Raw genomic sequence first — 21,190 nt, forward strand, 5'->3', positions numbered from 1 at the left:
ATTGTTTTGTAATTTTATGCCGAATTTTCCTTTTTTATTGTTGAACACTTAATGGCCGCGTTTAACGCCACTTGCCAGACACTCAACCATCACAGACATCATTTCACTTTTTTAATTTATGTGCCCATATGATGGCGGTCTATCCGATCTGCTCGGAGTCACTATCCAAACTGGACTCGCTGGTCTCCTCGCCGGATGATCCAGGGTCCGTGCAGAATGCGACTGCATCGTGTTCCTGGGAGAACTCCTCAAAGTACCCTCGCGTGTCGTGGCTGGCGTGCTCCGGTACCGGGTAGTTGGGCAGAACCTGGCGGAATACGTTGTAGCGATCCCTCAACTGGTCACTCACATCCTCCGGACGACGCTCCTGGTTCTGGAGGTGCTGCAGCAGGGAGAAGAGGTGGACCCGGCTTGCAATGCTGCAATCGGGGAGCAGATTGCTACCCTCCAGCACATTGAAACACATGGGGCCCGTGCTCAGTTTGCCAGTGGATCCACTTTCCTTTCCCTTTGTCTGTAAGTCTTGAAATTTTATTTTAAAAAGCTACAAATTTTGAAAGCAGCTCATCCAATTCGGAATCGGAGTACTAGGGAAATGAGCTATTTAAATTGAACGTAAAAGCATTGCATAGAAATATATTCTACGCGTTTTCGCTTATTTTAGAAAGAACAAAGGCAACTTATTAATTGCGATGTTTATTGTGGCCGTTTTACATCGAACATTGCATAATTTACCTGCTAAACTGTTAACCCATTAAATGGCCAACAAAAGAATGCCTTTCCATGCGGATGGCACATAAATACAAACGTGTGATATGTACCTACGTATGAGTGCGCAAAAAAGTTAGTTTTGCTACCCGAGTTACCGTTATGTGGCTCTTATTACCGTTTTGATGTGCCCATTAACGTGTTTAAACTGTCAGTAAATTGCTGAAATATTAAGGACAATCTCACATAGGGAATTGCCCTCCGCTCTGTATAAAACATCAACAAAAATTTAATTGCTTGGGGTTATGTATAGGCGATGCAAGCCACTCGGTTGCCTTAGACATAATGTACAATTTTTATCAAAATGAACCCTATAACCCCTGTTTATTTAAGAGGAGTCTTTAATTTGGATCTTGAGAAATAGATCGTTGTAGTTACGGCTTCTTTTTGATAACCTTAGCAGGCCTGTAGGAGTACCAACCCCTATAGGCTTGGATGGATGTCAGAATCAGAGCTCCGATCAAGAATCCGAGGAGCTTCATGGTTCCAAGTGTAGTGGCGTAGTGTGGTGATGTAGTGTATAATCATTTAGTAGCTATATTTCACGCCATTCAAGCGGATCATTAAGTTGATATGCTTAACACTGTTTGCTTAAAATGTTTTGACTGCTACATTCGGTAAAGGTGTTCCCAAATAAGAGAATCCACTTTTAAGCGCCCTCAAAATTATTCTTTCCCAGCAAATTTAAGATTTTTTCGACATACATACAATTCTTGATAATAGATTAATTGTAAACGATTTGTAGATATGATTCAAATTTAACATTAGCTTGCTGTTAGGGAAACGGAGCTTTTTATAGCACTGCTGAGCTTAACGCCGAACGTTATTCGAATGTTAACGCAAAGCTTTTATTAACAGAACATGTTATAAGACCATTATTAACTACAATTCATAAAAATAAATATCTTCTTATTTAAATAAAAGTTAAAAAAATAATAAATTCCTTAAATAAGAAATTATATGATAATGAGAACTAGTTCTTAAGCTTTAACTTAGTAGGCCAGCTACCGCGCTCCTTGGGATCGGCGATCTGACACCGACACAATAGTTTTCTCTGCGCTATGAGCTCGGCAAACTGGGCAACTATGGGATCCCGACCGCAGGAGGCCACTGAAGTGACCGTATCTTTGTAATCCAAGAAGTAGGCAACGAACTGCAGATCCCCGAGACTTCCGTCGATGAGAACATCCTTGTACTGTCCATATCCTGCGGAGCGAAAGGACCTGCCAAAGATCGAGGTATAGAAAAAGGGAATGGCTTCCAGTTTCGCAATGCGGCCACTCATGTTCATGGCAGCAATGCGTCCGTGGTATTGAGCCAATCCGTAGTGGCTTATGTTCACTCGATCTGGGAACCCACCAAGGATAAAAGCATTGGCTATATCGCCACCCACATACACATTCCGTACGCTTGTCTGGAGAAAGTCGTTGACATCCACGGAGCCATCAGGATTGACGCCAATGCCACTCTGCTGGAGAAACTCCGTGTTGCACTGGCAACCTGTGCCAAGAATAAGCAGATTACAGGGGATTCGCGACTTATCCAGCAGCTTCACTGCAGTCACCTCCCCACGATTGTTTCCCAGGATCCGCGTGATTCCACTGCTCACGCGCACTTCTACCTTATTCTCCTCCAGGAGTTCCTGTATCCGCTGTCCTATCGACTCACCCAATGTGCCTTTAAAAGGCACATTTTGTCGCGCTACCAGGGTAACGCGGCCCGCTCTGGCAACGAGATTGGCGGAAGCCTCCACAGCCATGAAACTGGAGCCCAGGCACACCACGTGCGTTGATTTGTCCACCATTTGGAATATGCTCCTGGCATCGCCAATATCCCGAATGGTTTTCACATTCTTCAAGTGCACACCGGGTATTTTTGGTCTGGTAGCGGAATAGCCTGTTGCTATATAGATTTTGTCGTACGGAAACGATTTGCCATCTGTGCAGTGAAGGATGTGGCAATTCGTATCCAACCTTTCGGCGGAAACTCCCAACTGCACCTCTATGCCGCAGTCCTTGTAGAACTGTTCTTCCCGAAGGCACAAGTTCGTGGTATAGGTACCAGTATTCAACAAGTTCATGACCCCTATTCGATCATAGGGCAGATGCTTTTCCCGGCAGACGAGCGTCAAACGACCAGTGAAACCCTCCTGGCGCAGCGTCTCCACACAAATGGCACCTGAAGGACCACCCCCCAGCACCACAAAGCGTCTTTGGTCCTGCCAGTTACGGCTTACCATTCGTTTTATTCTTGAGTGCTTTAGTAAATAAGATCGCTTGACTTGTACTAGCACCTGGCCTCTGGAGTCGACATTAACCCGATGACAGGGCAGCGAATCTAGTCCTGGAAAGTTCTCAATATCTCCTGTTTCCAGATTGAAACAAGCTCCGTGCCACGGGCATCGCACCCGATTCCTGGTCAGAACACCCTTTGCAAGGGGTGCGCCACGATGAGGACACTTGGCGCCAACCGCCCGCAGGATTCCACTTTGCTTGACCAGCAGGATGCTTGGTACTCCGCTCAAGTCCAGTTGCCTCATCTCATTTTCCTGCAATTCGAATGTGTGGCACGCGACCACAGGATCTGTGTATTCATGTGCTTCCATTTATAACTCAGTTGAGTGAGTCCTATTACTTGACAGTATAAAACTGGAAAGTGTAATTAACATTTTCATTTGTCATTTAACCGATACGGAACGATATGGTCAGACACTCGGATATCAGATATCCAATAATATTCCATGGAGTGCATGGCAAATGTCTAACTTAACGCGACTAGTGATTTTGATTGAAAATATATATATGTATATATTTTATGGAGGAGGAGGAAACGCTTTTTTCTACGATTTAGAAACCAAACGAGGAACGCTATCTTCTAGAGTTCTTAAAAGTGTAAAATAATTTAGCACACCTTTCTGGTTAACAATTTTTGTTGTCTTTTATTCTTATGTGTCAAATAGTAATTTATTTCATCGCATTCGTTTTATCATTTACGTAGTTGCTGTTTTTACTGACATTTCTATTTGGTTGAAATATTTTTGGTTTTTGTAATTCTTTTATTCGTTAGATATAAATACGACATCACGTTTTCGTAATTGATATTTCTCCTATGCAATTTTCTTGTATTCCTATATAAAGCAATAAATAACTTGTTGATGTTGGTTTTTGTTTGTTTTCTGGGCAGGGCCTAACCAATGTTGTGCTCGCCATGCCCCGCATTTGTTTGACGCTATACAGACTTAATTAATTTAAAATTCAGTTTTAGTTTCCATTCACTATACACAAATATACAATATTTACAATAAAATATCAGGGCTACGAATCTAAATGATAGAGCGAAGTAATCGTTCGAAAACAGATAATCATAACGCCTAGTAACATTCAAGCCGTGTCAGGTGTATCTTCAAGCTAAGCCCACCTTTGGCAAACTGAAGTGAAATCAAGTGTTTTGAGCAAATTGTGTTTTGGATTTTTGTTTCGGTGTAGGCTTCCTCAAAATTAAGTGCATAAACAATAGGGTGTGGATGTGGGTGTGGGTGTGTGTGCGAACCGCGCGCAGCGTTGCCACCTTTCTCACGCAATTCTCAAGCATTTTCGTTCATATTGCTGCAGTAGGTGTTGCAGCTCGCCAAGTCACATGTTGCTGCAGTCGGTGTTGCAGCTCGCCAAGTCACATGTTGCTGCCTCTAATGATGTTGCTGTTTCCGTTTCCGTTTCTGTTGCTGCTGCGAGAGTTCAGTGTGATGACGCTGCTATAGCTGCGACGAGTGTTGATGCTGCTGCTGCTGCTGGGCAGCGGCCAGGAGCAGACTGCGCGACTGCATCTCAAAATAGCGCAAGAGCAGATTCGAGTATCAGTAATGTACGCCGGGCGCCGACGGATTGGGGGCGGTACTGACACTCACTCCGCTACTCGCACCGCCGCCGCTGCTGTTCTTGTTGTTGTTGTGGCTGCCGCTGCTGTTGTTGTTCGCATTGTTGTTGACGCTGGTCGTGTTGGTGCTGCCCGAATCGCCCAACCAGGAGTCGGGACTGGGCGGAAAGTCGGGGTATCCCTGGTCGGGACTGGAATCGTTGCTCAGATCGGAGACGTTGTTGCTGTTGTGTAGGCGGTGGTGCGCCTTGCTGGCATGCAAATTAGAGCCCACCGCTTGATCTGAAAACAATGCTCCAGCCATGAGTTCTGAGGAATAGGATGTTCAGGCCAAGCTGACACTCACCTATGTTGGTGTACACAATGTTATCCGGATAGGAGCCGAAAGTGTGGCCCTGGCCAACTGGCGGCGGCGAGCGACTGCTCGGCGGATACTGCGACGGACTCGAGCTGCCGTGCATGTAGGATCCGCGGATGCTGTGCGGCGAGGCGCCCTCGTCCAGGCCCAAATTGACGGTGCTGTAGCTGTCGTTGCTCAGATCTGCAAGGAGTGGAGGTTGAGATTGTAGCAGGGTGGTCATAGTTAATGCTTTTCAAAGAATATGGCCACTACTCTATCAATCAATGGAATATTGTTACATCAGGTTGGCTTTTTTAGGACATACATCCATATGAAATTGATTTTCAGGTGTCAGGGGTACTACAGAAATTCTTCAGTTTGCTCAAAACATAATAGCACTGAACTTTGAAATTCTCTGAGAAAGTTTAGACAGGCCGACAAGTGTCTACTTGACAATTTAATCCTCTTTGACTATCTTCTATCCAACCACCAGACTAAGCTGAGCACTCACCGTGGTGGCTGAAGCTGTCGTAGTCGACCTTCAGCTCATCCTTGTCGAGGAATTTGTCGGTGCGCGGCGAGCAGTTGCCCTTCATCGAACGGAAGTACTGGCTCCAGCGCGTGCGGCCCGCGTCCTTTTTCAGTCGTTTCTCCTTGGCCCGCCTGTCAAAGGATAGGAGCATAGGTTGCAATGCAATGGAAAGTGGGGGCAAACGCAGTGGGACGCACCTGTTCTGGAACCACACCTGCACCACCCGCATGTCCAGGCCCGTGTCCTGCGAAAGCTGCTCACGTACATGGCGGGCGGGCTTGGGACTGTTATTGTAGGCGGTTTTCAGGGTCTCCAGCTGTTTGGCGGTGATCGTGGTGCGGGGTCGCTTATTCGGCTGATCGCCGTCCAAGGAGCCGTCCAGATAGAGGCCTAAGTGGCGGAGTGCAATCTACAGATTAGAAGGAGCTCTTTAAGGAGCATGCTTTACGGTTGACCCACCCTTGGCCTTGGCCTCCTCGTAGTCCCGCTTGCAGATCAACTTGCGATCCTCCATCAGGTAGAACTCGTCGCCGGTGTTCAGGGTGCGGGAGCACATGGCGCACAGGAAGCACTGCAGATGGTAGACATTGTCCTGCGCCCGACGCACCACCTGCGTGGGCGGAATGCCCATATCACAAGCGGAACACTTTGTACCGTAACGTCTGTTCGACCCGAACATTGGCAAGTGCGACATGGAAGGAGATTTTTCATTAAACCAATTTGGCCTCCCAAACGGCGCCCCACGCCCCACGTGGCACCGTGGGGCCAAGGTCCTTGGCATTTGAGAAATTTACTTACTTGAAGAAGTCCTCCTTGCAGAAGAGCTGGCCATTTCTCGCGAAGCACTTGTCGTTCAGCTGGCCATGGCACTCGCTGCACTGCAGGCACTTGGCGTGCCAGGTCCTCTCCAGCACTTTGAGGATGAAGCGGTCCAGGATCAGCTCGTGGCAGCCGCCGCATTTCGGGATGGTAGCTGTGGGAGGGCGGAAGGATATCCAATTAAATGCTATAGATCTAAATTGGAGGGGCTATTCCTGCACTGGCGTAGGGAGTATTCCGTTTTCCTTTACCCATTTTGTCCTAAGAATTTTCTATTTCCGTTTTCGTCTAAGTTGAATTTTTTTTTGGCTATGCACACAACCGAGTTAAGACAACATTTAATTGAGCAGCTTTAATCTAAATTGAATTTGATTTTGTCGTCTATTTAAAAAGTCACTATATGGAAAACATTCCGATTAGTGCGCACAAAGTTTTGAACAACAATAGGTGGTTTCTACCAAAAAGAAATTCAAATAGATTTTCAAGAATATGAGAGTTTTATTCATATATTAAGGTAAAAATTAAGAAATAGCAATTAGAGTTACATACATACTATATATAAATTCACTTGGAAAACACAATAATGTTTATCCTGCTCTAATTGCTTTGCACATTGTCTTACTGCAATATTTTAACTTCATAAGAAGATTAAGACTGTGCTGAAACATATTAATGCGATGTAAATAACATCGACTTTCATATTATACCTTAGGAAAAATAATCAAAAACCAAATTCAAAAGCCCTTAAAACGACATTTGCTCTACGATTATTCTTGAAATTTAGAAAAGGAGGCCCCATTTTGTGATTAGAAGAGAAAACTTAGTCAATTTGTTTTTATGACATTTGCAGGAAGAGTATACCAATGATACAAAAGATACAATTATTATCTCTTCATTGCACACCCCTCCACAAATGGATGTTTTTGAAAATAATTTTTATCCATAACAACACTATATTTGCGATCCACACAAATTTGGATTTCTTTGACCGTTGGCCTTTAATTATCGAGATTCCCAGTCTGTTGTGCGACTGTCTTTAGTTTTGCCCGACCTATGACCCACTAGGCATATCAGAGGCACTTCGAGGTCGTAACCCTTTTTGCGACTTACGACTTACATAGCAAGAACTCTGGCAATTGACTCAGGTTAATCGGCGGCACGCGATCGTCACATTTGCCATTGGACAGGAAGTCACTTTTGAACATCATCAGCTTCAAAAGTTCCATACTGTTGGCGGTGGAAATCCCGACGCTCTCTGATTGGATTTTCCCTATGCAGAGCAATCAACCATCACTTTCACAGTTTCACATTGTGGTTTTCTTCGTTGGCTTAATCCACATTTTACTTGATTTGAGGGAAACGTTTGTTTTCTCTTTGGTTAGCGAATTTCGGCTTTAGTTTACTTTTTATTTGTATGTATTTTTCGGCTTGGCTGTTGTCTACCGTTATCACAGAACTTTTAGCTGCACGAATGACCGGGCAAAAAAACCGAGCGGCAACTTCGAGGCTTGGAAAGCAACTGACAACTAACGACCCACGACTCGGTTGCTTATTGGAAAAGGGGGTGGACTGGAATGCAACCACACACACACACACACACAGACACTCACATAGACGCACACATACGGGGGCTGACATAATCAGAGCTGGAATGGGAACCCAACCCCTAGCGCTTCCAATTGGAAAGCTGATTCAGCTGCACCCTGTGCCAAATGTGTGCTGCTGTTGTCGTTGTTGTTGTTGCTCTGGCTGTGCCAGTTTTCCAGACTGGCCTTTTTTCGCAGTTTTCTTTTGTATTTTTTCCCTTTGGCCTCAACAATTGAGTTTGGGTTGGTCGCCAAAAACAAAAAGCGGGGAAATTGCATTGTAACACTTTGCCACATTCCATTTTCCACTGACATGCGTGTGCGTTTGGCGTGCGTATATGTGTGTGTGTGTTACAGGGGGGTTTTCTTTTGCCTTTTTTGTGTGTTTGTGCCTGGGATTGGTTGTTTTGTGTGCGTCGACGTCGCCTGCAGTTTTCGGGGAGTGGTCTCTTGAAAAGCTCTGTTCAGCTCGGCTTTTTTGCCAGCACCCGCCCTCTCTTTCTGGCACTCGGCCCATCTCTATTCCACTTTCGTGGTCTCCCTCTCGCTCTCGTATTGTTGGCAAATTCGGTTGGAAAACACACTGGTGTGCACTAAAAATACACATAAATATGTTTGCATTGTTCTGCACTGCAGTTTGGCCGACTCTTCTTCTTCCCTGTCATATCCTGCTTTTTGCCTGTGTGTGTGTGCGTGCGTGTTTGTGTGAGTGCGAGTGTGTTTGTGTTTGTGCGCACTTGGCTGCCATTGCTTATTGTTGTGTCATTGTTTCGTAACTGTGAAAATGACCTTAAAGCCGTTAAATAGCTGACTGCCTGACTCCGACCGACCGGCTGATCGAGAGGAACGTCTGCGCACCTGCCATCCAGAAAGGCCTTTCCCTGCCCCTGACCGCTCAAACCCCTGAACCCTAACCCCCACGAACCCCACTTTAGCTCTTAACCCTTTGCCCTCAAATCCCCTCCACAACCCACACAGAGAAATTCTACAGATTTTAGTTTATAACTAGTCACTTTAACTATATTCGACATTCTATTATTCTAATCATTTTGAAATTTTGAAGCATTTGATTGATAATGGATAGACTGAAGTGTCAAATGACTACATTCGAAATGTTAATTTCTTTCTCTGTAATGCTTAGGACTTAGGACTTTAATTGTTAAGCATAACAATTCAAATCCAATTGCACTCTTGCACTTCAAAACGCTGTCTCCACTAAAGATTTATAAATAAATTTAATATATATTGTGCAACTGCGCTTGGATAATTCTAATGGCAAATAGAGGTACGTAACTCAACAACGTGCTATAAAACTAATTGCCGTCCAATGTTTCTCCCAGTGCACTAAAGCACTTTTGAACGCTTCCAGCATCCGTCAGTCAGTTTGTTGGCCAGTCGGTTGGTGAGGTGAGGCGAGACGAGACTTATGGCTATGAGCTGCCAAGTGGTCGCTGCTCTTCGCCTCTCGACCTCTCGGTCTCTAGGTCTCTTGGTTTGGGCCTTTTTCGAATGGCCAAAATAATGTGCGTAGCCAAAGGGACAGCCGCATGGAAGTGAGGAAGCCCACACACTCGCATTTGGCATTCGGACTTTGGAAAGTTTATAAAGGCTCTTCTTTGTAATTTGACTTGACAGTCTGGATGGAATTTATGTATCTTGGTTATGTTTGAAGTTCTTCTGGGCTTCTCAGATTTTATTCACCATGTCATTCTACACTGCTATAAGAGCTTTTTTAAATAAATGTTCTGGCAATAAAAACATAAGCTCTGAAAGTAACCAACAAATACTTTATTGCATAGATGATTCTTTCACGAAAATAACTTAATATAAAGTCAAATTGTGTTGTTATCTTAAGCAAACTTTATTCAACTTTGTCCTTATATGCATACATACATATGTATGTCCATATGTACATATGTGCACTTTAAAATCGAAGTCTACTTCTTGGGGATTTCGCAAACTCCATTGAAATCGGCACAAGAATTGAAGCACACAATTGCGCTCTTCGAATGAAAGAAAACCGATACAAATTCATGGCAGACAGCGGCGTTGTCAGGACTCGACAACAGGACTCACAACAAAAAGAGCGAAAAAGAAAAGGGAATTTGAATGGCTGCCCTGGGCAAAATGGCGGCTTCGCAATCGAAGGCAAATTGAGCGGTACGCAGCCAGGCAAACAGGAGTATGCATTAGTAAACATACCATATATATGTTTTTATCCATGTCGCTAAGCATTATCCTGGGCAGCAGGGAATCATGGAAGCAGGGGAGCTGGAGAGCAGGGGAGCAGGGTTCCTGGCCCGGAGGGGAGCTCAACTATGCTGACAGCCGGCAAGGCAGCCAAAGCCGGGATTACGTCTCGCAGGAGCCGAAAGCAGCTGTTTCCGTGGAAGCACATCGCACATCGCACTCCCACGATATTAAGGTATTAGCAGCCAGAGACAGGGCTTTCAAAAATTCATACAGCCAAAAAACACGACATGTTCTCGACTTCCCAAACTGGACACACGCAACTCCTACGAGTCGCCTTTCTTTTTGTCCGAGCTTGTTGCTTAATCGCGGCGGTCGAAAGACAAGCGCTCATCAACCTGGTGGGCGGTGGGTGGTGGGTGGTGTTTGGACGGGGATACACCCACAACAGTAACAACAACCATCACTTCCCCGATGAGGGCGCACTGGGGGTTGCGGGCACGCCCTGTAAAATGGACAGCCTGCAGCTAAAACAGCGCTGGAACAAAAGCTCAGCACAAAATGCGGAGCTAAGATAATTATGTCCGCAGAAGAGTGGAGAAGAACCACCACTAATATGTTCCAACCTGTAGAGTATAATCTTTTTTCAAAATAAACGGTGTTCCAGGACTACAAATAATTGTAATGACAGGATATCATTTAAACAGAATATCTGAAAGGCATATCATAGATGAGCATTCATATTATATTTTCTATTGCCACTCAGGTAAGATAATTTGTTTTGTCCCACAAACCTCACTTATCGAAATGGTAGCCATCGACATATTTTAATATACTTCAATCATCCAACAAAGTATTTACCCCATTTCTCACAGTGCAACCTCTGGCTTTATCCCGCTGTCTTTCGTAGTCGCGCTGCAACTTGTGGCCCAAAAGTCCTTGGCGACTTTAGCCTGTCGTGTTGCCTCAACGTTAAAACCTAAAAGCGTTGCCACCACTCTAATGCCTCACAGCTTACTCTTCCATATGGGTCGGTTTATAATTTATATACACTTTTCGTTGCCACTCGGTCCAGCTGGTTGAGCTGGTTTATCTCTCTCTTGGAGCTTACCACGATGGCGAACAATAACCCTGCCTAGAAAGGCATGGAATTGCCAAAAATATTCGACACACTGATATAAACTGTAATAAAACCATTTGCAGTTTATGAAAATTGAATACATTTTAACAAATTCAGTGCTTTGTCCGCAGGAAAGTGAAATTAATTTTTTAATAACCGTGTTTCTTTGGATGAGTGCGGTCTGTCATAGCCTGTAGATTCCATTCCATCGATATAATTAGCCCACTTCTGATCGATTCCGCGGCACTATGTTATTTTTGGCCAGCGCTGACATCTGTTCAGATCCTTTCCAGGTAATTAGATTGACAACTTAATTGATCCTCCCCACCAATAGCAACTCGAGGACTCCCAACAGCAAATGACCGTAATCAACATGAATGGAATGGACTCACTCAGCCACATAGCTCGGCTCCACCTTCGCCAGCGACCCCGCGCATGGACAAACAAAAGACCCATTTAGATAAAGAGTCAAAGTCATAATCATAATAGAGGGCGGTGGGCCACTGCGAGTATTTATATGCCCCCTGAAACATTTCTCCTGCCCACCAGCAAAGTGACCAACTAAAAGTTATTACGCAACACCCGATGCACTTCGAAAGGGGTAAAAAATAGGGAACAGGAGAGGGGAACGGCCAGAAACGATTGATATCGTGCTGCCAGAAGGCAGCGAACCAACCCAACTCAGGGCAAAATGCGCGATAAAATATTGAAAGCACTCCAAAAGCATTAATAAAACGGCATCCGTGCTCCGTGCTCCGTGGGCTGGGTAAGTGGGCACACGTGAACTTTACACCTCCGCCGAGGTCCGGGTCAGGAATAAAGTAAAACCAGAAGAAGACAGGAGTCGAGCACTCCAGGACACGGCATTCCCCGCCAGCTGTGCCTTCATCGCGTGCGTGCCACTCGTTTGCCGCGCCGCACGCATCCATTATCCATTAGGATTCAAATTGTGCGCGGTGGCGTCGTCCTCGTCCCCGTCCTGGTCGTCCTTTTTATGCGCCTGCCTCTTTGGCTTTGCCTTTTTCATTTTAAGCACATACCCTTTCCCTGGGTACTTTCTACGGATCTATTTAAATATATGACAATAGTTTAGGCTTAAGACTACATATTTGCATGTTGGTTATTCAAGAATACTAGTTTAGTTGAAAAGTATTTAGCAGGTGGACGAAAGCGTTTCCGCCCTCTAGGTTGTGGGAACTATAAGGCCAACAGAACATAAAAAAATAGTTTATCCTTGAGAAACTTGCTAGAAATAATAAACGTATCGCTAACCGGCAAGTTAAAAAAAAAACATGCTTATATTGTTGAATTTTCTACAGTAATTCAACCGCAAGTGATTTTAATAAAGAAAGTAAAGAAGGATTTACTATTTAAATAAGTGTATATCCACAACCTATATCCGAAATCAACTTTATTTCGTTGGGATGGGCTTAGTTTTATCACAATTAGTGAGCTCAGTGGTTGCACGCGTTGTCACTTCGCATTGGAAAACAGGGCGTCATCTGCAAGGACTCGTTGTCCAGGCGAAAGGACACGAACGCCATGACCGCCGCATATTATCTCATTAGGCGGTACTTGTAGACCACATTACGAAACAAAAAGTTTCGCCATTTGGGGCCAACAATGTACAAAAAAGTGGCACTCAACTTTGTTTGGGGTTGATTTGCGGGCGGGTTACAAGGCAATTTGACTGCGGATTCCAAAAATGAGGTGAACTTGGTCAAGAAGTGACATTAAAAAAGTTATAAAAGCAACTCAAAGCCAAGGGCTTTTGAATTAGTAGACATAAGGGAACTGTAATCGCCCCATTGTCTGTATTTCAGTTGCTTCAAAGCAAATCTTTTGGGGTTATTAAACAAGAAAATATTCATAGAAATAAATTCAAGTTAAATCTTGTTGATATTCGGAAGAAACAAAAACTAAAATATTAAAAGATCAATATCCTAACAGATAGAAACAGTTAATATAAATGTAATGTTATTTGCCTTTACATTATATTCTCATTGTATTTTTACGATTCTATTATATATTATGCATATATTTTTTTTCAATTCTTAAAAACTGTCTGCCTTTCTCAACAAAATGTGTGTAATACAGAAAGCTTTGGTAAATTACTCCACCACTAGACCATTTTTCCGCCCAATAGATTTTAATGAAGCAAGTCCAGGATGGGGGCGAGTGGAGAACTATTTATCATAAAGCAGAGACGGTGTCCAGGACAAAAGTGGAGATGGGTGCGCCGGCCTGGCAACGCCCCCTTTTAAGCTTTCCAGGACTCCTTGAGCCCGCGACTGGCAGCGCATCTGTTCCAAAGCATTTATCAAAATGTCAATGCAGCACTTAACCAAATCCATTAAGTAACTTCGCCTTAGCCTCCGCATCCGGATCCCCAGCCGCTTCTCGCACTCATTCAGTCGCTCAGGCAGCCAGTCCGTCATCCAGTCATCCAGTCAGTTTGTCATGCATTCATTCATCTATTCATTGGCCATAAAAAGCGCCGGCTATTGTGATCCGCCGCCCAACAGCCCAACCACCCAACCACCCAACCACCCACCAACCCATGGACAAACTGGTAAATGCGTCCATTTAGCGGCAAACAAGCGACAGATCCGCTTGTAATCCTTTAAGTGTATGCAGCGCCAGTCATGGATATGGGCGGATGTGGCGGATATAACGGGAATGGAGGGCGCAGGACTCCTGGGGCGGGGCACTCGCACTAACGCACACAGACGCAAAGTCAGTCTGGTGACAGCAAGTGCAATAATTTGTTTGCAGTTTTCCCCGTTAAGTGCTCTATTTTGTACAAATGGAAACATCACCAGGCAAAGGAAAACGCTCTTGTTCGAGGGTGTTGCCGCTATCCTGGCCCACATCCTTCCTGCCCTCCCCCCATCGCCCAGCGATCACCCGCCCCTTATGGCTGTTGTTGTTGTTGTTGCTTTAACGAAATCAATTCGACAAAGTTAAATAAAGACGAATCGAGGGTGGCGGACAAAAGGACTCGCCCAGGACGAATTCGTGACTGACTCGTAGCAGCCTCATTGACAAAGTCAAGTTCCGAATGGCAGGACGTTCAAGCGAATCTGGCACAGTGGTGGGAAATCATTAACTTAATGAAAGTTACCTTTTTTAATAATTTTTAATGTAATATAAAGTCAAAAATATACTTTTTATATACTGATACACGTTGCGAGAAAAGTATTTTGAATTTTCAAATTCGCAAGCTTAGAAATATTTGAAATTAGACATTGGATATTCGATATTGGAATTAGACACTTATGAAGAGCTTTCCGTATTTTTTCTGCATATATCTACAATTTCTGTTGAGGACAGTCCAGTGTTCACACCACTCCGGAAAGCCAAATAAGAATGGAATTTCCGAACGAGCGCCGTTGAGCTCTCGCTTATGACAAAATCCCGCTGTTTGTTTGCGGAGTTCCACGAACACACAATATATTCATTGGCTCTGCATACTCGTCCCGAGGACTTTCGAGGACTTTGCCACCCCGAGATGCGCAGGGTGTTAACAAAGCGCAGCACCATTCAGTAGTGGGTTAACTCCACGGGCGCATTGATGACATATTGGGCGAAACTCGGGGGTACTTTGCTCTACATACCGTTAATGTTAATGCTTTTAATGTAATAAAAGCATTTGCAGCGTTTAAGGGGCGTTTTCGCATGGATTGGGTGGCTTGCTTCTCGGTCGGGAATTGGACAGGTTTTCGGTTTGTTCTCACTTGTTGCCGCGATCGTTGATGTCACTTGTCAGCAAGTGCTGCTTCTGGACATCTATAGCTACTCGAATACAGCCAGTATGGGAGGATTTGGGGTATGCATTTGACCAGATCCTATGCCAACTGACCTCATGAATAATCCTGTTTCCGGCGAAAGGGAGCGGCCAGTGCCGAGGAAAACTGGTTTCAGGACACTCCCTCTTAGCCGCCAGGTGAAGACAGCCGGGCAAGTTTATTGTGCAGCTAAAATGGGTAAGCCATAAAAAGAACGGCTTGGTGCTTAACCATTTGAACTCGCCTCCGACCTTCGCACTTCACAGGGGTTGGGTGCCTGAAACTTTTCGTTGAAAAACAAAGACTTGCTACTTTTCACTGCGAAGCTTTTTTGCCTTTTGCTGCAATATGTTGCTGATTATGCCGCTGGGATTAAGTGTCAGTCTGCCCAGCTGCATAATGACCTTAATCAATTTGCCCAGCAACCCTCGGCGCAGAGTTTTCAGCAGCACTTCAACTGTTGCATCCACATGCGTCTGTCTGTGTGTCCGTCCGAAGACGAGGAATCACTTAACACGGAGGGAGCGACGGCCCAGTCATCGATATATTGAACTAAAGCAAACGGAGCAATAAAAAGGGAATGCTTCAAACCTCCTGTAACCAGAGATGAGTCAACTGTGTTTCAGGGCCGAGGAAGGAGGAGGAAGGAGCAACCCTCGACGCGCTAAGTGGACTCATCATCCCAGACACGCGACTGCATGGAGGGCCCAACCCTTGGATAGTTATCATTCGCATATGGAAATTCAAGCCGCGTGGAAACTCCGGGAAAACGCGTGCGGCTTAACTGCGCATAAGCTGCCTTTAACTTTTCAAAGTGGGAGCTCAATGCCGAGTTCGTAGGTGCGAGCCACGCACTTGACTTGTTAGCTGTTAGCCACGTTAAAAGTGGCTCACACGTGCCTGCAATTAGGGCTAAAATGGTAACTCGATACGGAAACGAGTCTGAGTCTGAGGACTCCTCGCCGTGTTAGCATGAAGCCTGCTTTCCTCACACTAAACAAAATTTAATAAGAAAAGGTCTTCATCTAAGCTCATAGTATTAATCAGTTGACTTTGTCGCTGGTAAGTAAAATATACGGAAACATATTTAAGTTAAACTAGTTTGTCTTCCTCAAAGTTCTGAATAATTATAATATAATGTTTTTAAAGAACCAGTTAAGTAAATATAAATGCGAAGTTTTTCCAATCCCCACTTTTCGGACAGTGTACCTGAGGTGCGTGTGCTCAGCACCATAAAGCTGTCTTAACCAGATAACTGCCCATCTCCGACAGCGGCGACGACGAGCAGGTTCATTTCCATTAACCGGCAAAGAGGCGTTTAAGTTAATAGCAATGGCCCCCAGAACTCCGCCCACTGCGGGCCATCGCTGCCATTCCGAAATCCGGAGAACGGTGTGTTCTGGCACGGAACGGGAGTACGGATCACGGACTCCCCTCCATTAGCGCGTGCCGTGCCTCAACCGACGGCGTGTTGCACTTTGGCTTTGCCACTTTTAGTGTTTCATAATTAAAAATGTTGCCGGTGTCGTGTGGTCGACCAGCTCTCCAGTTACACCGGCTACCAGAAACAGAAGCAGAAGCAGATACCACACCATCTGAATCCAGGCAGCCACCATCAGCTCATGCAATATTAAGTCACGGGGACGCACAGGACCCAAACCCCCAGGACGAAGGACCCCACCTGCAGCTGGGCCATTTTGTCGCCTGTTTCGCCGCCACTTGCCAAGGTGAAAGTCTTTTTGGGCACCTTTTAATGCGTTTGCTTTTAATTCCGGGCCGTGAGCACTTATGTCCTTGCCCCACCGCCGGCTTCTTGCCCCACCCCGCACCTGGTCATTCAAAGTAAGTGGCAACAAAGCGCTGCGACATGTTTACCTCGCCTTTCACCAGGACCTTCTTTATTATGCCTATTATAATTTACTTTATGCATTTGTTTCGTATTCCGTTTTCTGTCCCGGCACTCGGCAGTCTGATTAAGTCTTTGTGGATGAGTTTTCTGGGACGGAATGTTGTTCTCCTTTCTCTACGGCAGTTATGCAATTTGTTAATTGTGGTTCTTCATAATGGGTTGTTACGGTATTTTACTGAGAAAACATGTTTTTTTTTTAAATTCTTTATACCTTAAATAAGACTTAACACTTCCTCCAGAGGAAAAGTTAAACTCTTTCGCATATTTATGCTCCATTCTAAAACTTTCCCAAGTACTGAACCGCTAAAACAACTAAAACCAACCAAAAAAAAAACCGCATTAAATTCCATGCTTTAACCAAAAATTAACTGTCAAATATGTTCGTTCAACAGTTTGAGAGCAAAAACTGCTTGGCAGGACAATTGGACTAGGGGAAAAGGGCTGGGGGCGGTTGGGGGCGGGGCAATGGGGTGCAAACGAGGGCGGGGAAGGCGTGGCGTGGCAGGGAAGGACCGTGCAACACAATAACTTTTCAATTTATGGCGCACATTCCATCTGATGGCCATTAAACAATGGGATCCACTCGCCACACACATTTTGCTATTTTCCGTATTTTCATTCTTGTTTCAGTCTTTCTCGTTTCATTTTTCCATTTTGGTTGAAGCTTTTGTAATGCGCTTGGCTTTCGGCTACTTTGCAAAAAAACATTTTGTTCGCCGACTGTTATTTCCCTGCTTTATGTTTTTTTTCTGTTTTTTTTTTCTGTTTTTTTATTGCAAACAAAAGGCGCGCGCCCGTTGGCAGCCATTGAAGCGTCAAGTCCGAGCTGCAAGCTGACCAAACGACCACCGGCACCCTTGACCGTAGCTGTAAAACGTCACAAAAAAGGTTTACGCTTTTACGGTCTACGGTTTACGGTTTACGGGCGGAAAAGTGCTGCAGCTCCGAAGAATAGGCGACAACGACGACATGGAAGGCCCATGTCGGATGTCAGATGGCGGAGAAGTCGGGAAGTAGGGAAGTGGGCACAGTGAAGTGAGGGCTTCTCCAGTTTTGAGTGCTCCCCAGCTTGGTGCCCATCATCAATCGGGTTCGCATACACCTCCGCCTTCGCCTCAGTCTCGTTGAGCCGCCCTTATGGTTATGGACGGCGATTTCCGTTTCCTTCACCACTACCATGTCGTGGTCCTGGCCAGTCCGTATTGTTTCTCAACTGTAACTTCATCAAGCGGGCAGCAACCATTGGGCTCGTCAGGTCCCCAAGAACCTCTTCGTGCACTAAGGCAACTAACTGGTCTCTTTTTCTCTTACTGATTTCAAAACTATTTCACTACCTTTTTGTATCTACCTTTTCTTCCGAGAATATTAACTCAGATTAATTTTTGCATTAACTTCATATGCTTACTTTTCGTGTCGTAAAATACTTAGACTTCGACACCCGAACCTTTGGCCAATAACTTAGTAAAGCTACTTTTAAAAATACCCACTGTTTTGTTTCGAGTGTATTAGAACCCAAAGTGGGAGTCTCAAACAAAAAAGAAACGAAAAATGGCAGAAGAAAAAGGTTTATTGCGGTCTCTATAAAAATACACACTTGGGGTGATTTCCTCTTTTGAAGCTGGCACAAAAAGTCCTAGGTGTGGGTGGTATAGTATGGTATGGTCCTGGCTGGGATGGGATGGAATGGAATGGAGGGAGTAAGCGAGGAATCGCTTGGGTTGGCTTGGGATTGCCGGGTGCTGTTGGGGGTTAGGTGGGTAGGTGGGTGGGTGGTTCGGCTGGGTACGTCTACTCTAACGACTTCGTTTCGGTGCCCATTTTATTTGCCTGCTCCGAGAGCTCGACTACTCGACTGTGCTCTGTGCTCCATTATCTTGGCTTTGCCTTTATGGTCTTTTGTGTGCGTTTGATGAAGCCAAGATGGCGCAGAAAATGGTTGGCCAGGACCTGAAATGGGGGAGAAGTCCGGAGCATGTGGAATGGGAAACTGGGGGGGCACGGAGCAGGGAGCAAAGAGCTATTTCTGCCTGCCTGCCTGTTGTTGAATTATCAGCCACAAAAATGGACGTCGCCATATTTATAAAAGGAGCCATGGCAGCAGGATCGCAAAGTGTGCGCTCCAAAAGGACGCAGCAAATCTGTGTGCAAAGGAGTGGAAATATTGGGCTGCGGGTTCAATTTTGACCAGAATTTATGGCCAAGTCTTAAAGGAATGGCATTTTACTTTTTTACAGCCCCAGCTCATACAGTGTGCTTTAACTATATTTAAAACGAATTTTTTCGGTTGAGCTTCTATTGGTGCCAAACTATTATTTTAAACTCATAAGTAACATTAAGTAAAGTAAACTCTTTAACTAGGAGCGAAGTAGAGACAAAGAATATAATGATTTAAATTATCTGACACTATAATTATTAAATTGGCAACCATTTCAACTTAAATTGTAACCAGCTTAAATATATGTATACCTGAATCCCCTATATCATCGCAAACATAAATATTGTCTGGGATTTATGAGTTCCCTTTATGGAGGCTCCTTCACGTGACAAATAAAGTGTAGCTCATAACTCTCGGAATCCTCTCGCACCAGGGACAAACTTTCAATCTGTGCCCCTTTGGCTGTCGTAACTGCATGGTCACGTCCACATAGCCACGCCCAACCATTCCAGGGCCACCCACCGCCTCCTGGAAGTCGAGGCCATAAACTCAACTTAGCTGCAAGTTCTCAGTTGAGATTCGGCAAACAAAAAATTGAGACGTGCAATGGCCCGCTGCAATCACCAATTTACGTGAGCTCCCTGCGGCAAGGAACTCGGAATGTCCTGATCCTGACACGCCCACATTGGTGACCCAACTGCATGTCTACCCAGAGGTCATCACAACATTACCGCCCTAGGTGGTAGCCCAGCTCAACCCCTGCACTGTACACTGTACGAAATACAGTGGTATAGACGAGAAACAAAGTCGAGGGATAATATAAGGATAAGTAAGCATATAGTATGAAAACACTTTTGATACAACACACAAAGTCGAGATTAAACGTGCACTTTTTAGTATTACTTATATGTATGTCCACTGATATATAGTGCTTAGATTTCCACTAGGTATCTTTTTCTCTATGTGGAGCGCAAAGTAGTTTGACCACTCGGAGTTCACTTCCCCATTCTGGCTTTTAAACTTTTATTTTCCGTCGCCGTGCGATTCCCCAATGTGCTGGCAACTGGGAGTGGAGTGCACTTGGAGTGCATTCTTTATGCCTGCGCATATCCGTGCGGAAGTGGACGTGCCGGGGACATAAAGTATCAAAAATTCAAGCGCCAGGCCACAAAAACCTCTGACAAAACTGACGGCATTTTCGCACTCAATTACTTTGCATTAGAGACACCAAAGATGGGAGAACGAGGGTGCCCCGTTTGGGCAACAAACAGGGATTTGTGTCGTTCCATTAAAGTTTTATTCACGCAATCGACAAGGGAGCTGGGAGCTGGGGTACACGGACCTTACTCCTTTCTGCTGGAGAAACCCAATCCGAAGTCCAGCCCACAATCCCACCCAACAACTTGTCTCGCTGCGGCCCGAGTGATAATAAAAAACAATTTGCCACCCATTGGGCATTAACGACAACAAACGACAGTCGCACCAGCGAGCAGCTTCCACCCCTCGATTTTCCCGCTTTCACAGGACATTTCCCGACTTTCCCGATCACTTACTGATACCACCATCCCCTTTCTCGGAGTTGGCGTGTCTGGTGCAGTTTTGTCACAAATGGCAACATATGGCCGAATGGTTTCAAGTGGCTGCGGAGCACGGCTCTCATGCAATAAAATCATTTTGTTCAGTGAACGCTTTCAGAGCTTGCATCGAATAATTTGCGACATACGCTCAAGTCAATGGACAGGTCAAAATCGCAAGACTTCGACTGGCTTGGTGTGTCATGTGCTTCGGAAATAAACCCATTTATCTATTTGCCAGCTTGAGATTTTGGGTTTTCGGCTTTAAGGAGAGAAGGAGGGAAGAAGGTGGTCTAGCCTCTTATCGGGTGGCTAGAGTTTTGCCCTTCCCCCGCTTTCGGATTACTGGGTCAACTGCAATCCAGCCGTAGACAAACATTCCAGATAGCGATTGCACTGCGGTGACTTCAAAGCCTATAAATAACTTTACTCTAGATTTAATAAACGATTATATTGGACTTAAATCCAAGTAGGCAGCATGTGTACTCCTATGGGCTGTATACCCCCTTTCAATTGCCCCAATCAACTACTCGAGG

At 45.0% G+C, this 21,190-nt stretch overlaps 3 protein-coding genes across 8 annotated transcripts in view; all 3 read right to left on the reverse strand.

The window, feature by feature from the left end:
• Positions 1 to 12: 12 nt before the first annotated feature.
• LOC6529669 lies at positions 13 to 601 on the reverse strand. Its single transcript, XM_002090626.3, has one exon. It carries the CDS (start codon positions 464 to 466, stop codon positions 140 to 142), a length of 327 nt encoding a protein of 108 aa, XP_002090662.3. The 5' UTR covers positions 467 to 601; the 3' UTR covers positions 13 to 139.
• Positions 602 to 1,594: 993 nt separating this feature from the next.
• On the reverse strand, positions 1,595 to 3,567 carry LOC6529670 (apoptosis-inducing factor 3). Its single transcript, XM_002090627.4, has one exon. It carries the CDS (start codon positions 3,371 to 3,373, stop codon positions 1,742 to 1,744), a length of 1,632 nt encoding a protein of 543 aa, XP_002090663.1. The 5' UTR covers positions 3,374 to 3,567; the 3' UTR covers positions 1,595 to 1,741.
• A 119-nt stretch (positions 3,568 to 3,686) lies between these two features.
• Positions 3,687 to 21,190, reverse strand: part of LOC6529671 (LIM/homeobox protein Lhx4) — a 28,713-nt gene continuing 11,209 nt past the window's right edge. For 2 of the 6 annotated variants that reach the window (XM_039372273.2, XM_039372274.2), the window contains exons 3-8: positions 6,312 to 6,486; positions 5,973 to 6,184; positions 5,711 to 5,903; positions 5,493 to 5,644; positions 4,988 to 5,182; positions 3,687 to 4,923 (exon numbers count right to left, since the gene is read on the reverse strand). In XM_039372273.2, the coding sequence (XP_039228207.1) occupies positions 4,622 to 4,923; positions 4,988 to 5,182; positions 5,493 to 5,644; positions 5,711 to 5,903; positions 5,973 to 6,184; positions 6,312 to 6,486 (1,229 nt within the window). In that variant the 3' untranslated portion in view covers positions 3,687 to 4,621. Of the gene's footprint in view, positions 4,924 to 4,987; positions 5,183 to 5,492; positions 5,645 to 5,710; positions 5,904 to 5,972; positions 6,185 to 6,311; positions 6,487 to 6,583; positions 6,603 to 7,449; positions 7,851 to 21,190 lie in introns of those variants that run through there. The other 4 variants (XM_039372275.2, XM_039372276.2, XM_039372277.2 and 1 more) reach the window with 4 other exon arrangements.

Source organism: Drosophila yakuba, chromosome 2R, assembly GCF_016746365.2.
Source record: "Drosophila yakuba strain Tai18E2 chromosome 2R, Prin_Dyak_Tai18E2_2.1, whole genome shotgun sequence".
In the NCBI taxonomy this organism is placed as follows: Eukaryota; Metazoa; Arthropoda; class Insecta; order Diptera; family Drosophilidae; genus Drosophila; species Drosophila yakuba.

Bases quoted from the DNA above. Each gene is read 5' to 3' on its own strand.
- LOC6529669 (XM_002090626.3), bottom strand. From the start codon at position 466: ATGTGTTTCAATGTGCTGGAGGGTAGCAATCTGCTCCCCGATTGCAGC.
- LOC6529670 (XM_002090627.4), bottom strand. From the start codon at position 3,373: ATGGAAGCACATGAATACACAGATCCTGTGGTCGCGTGCCACACATTC.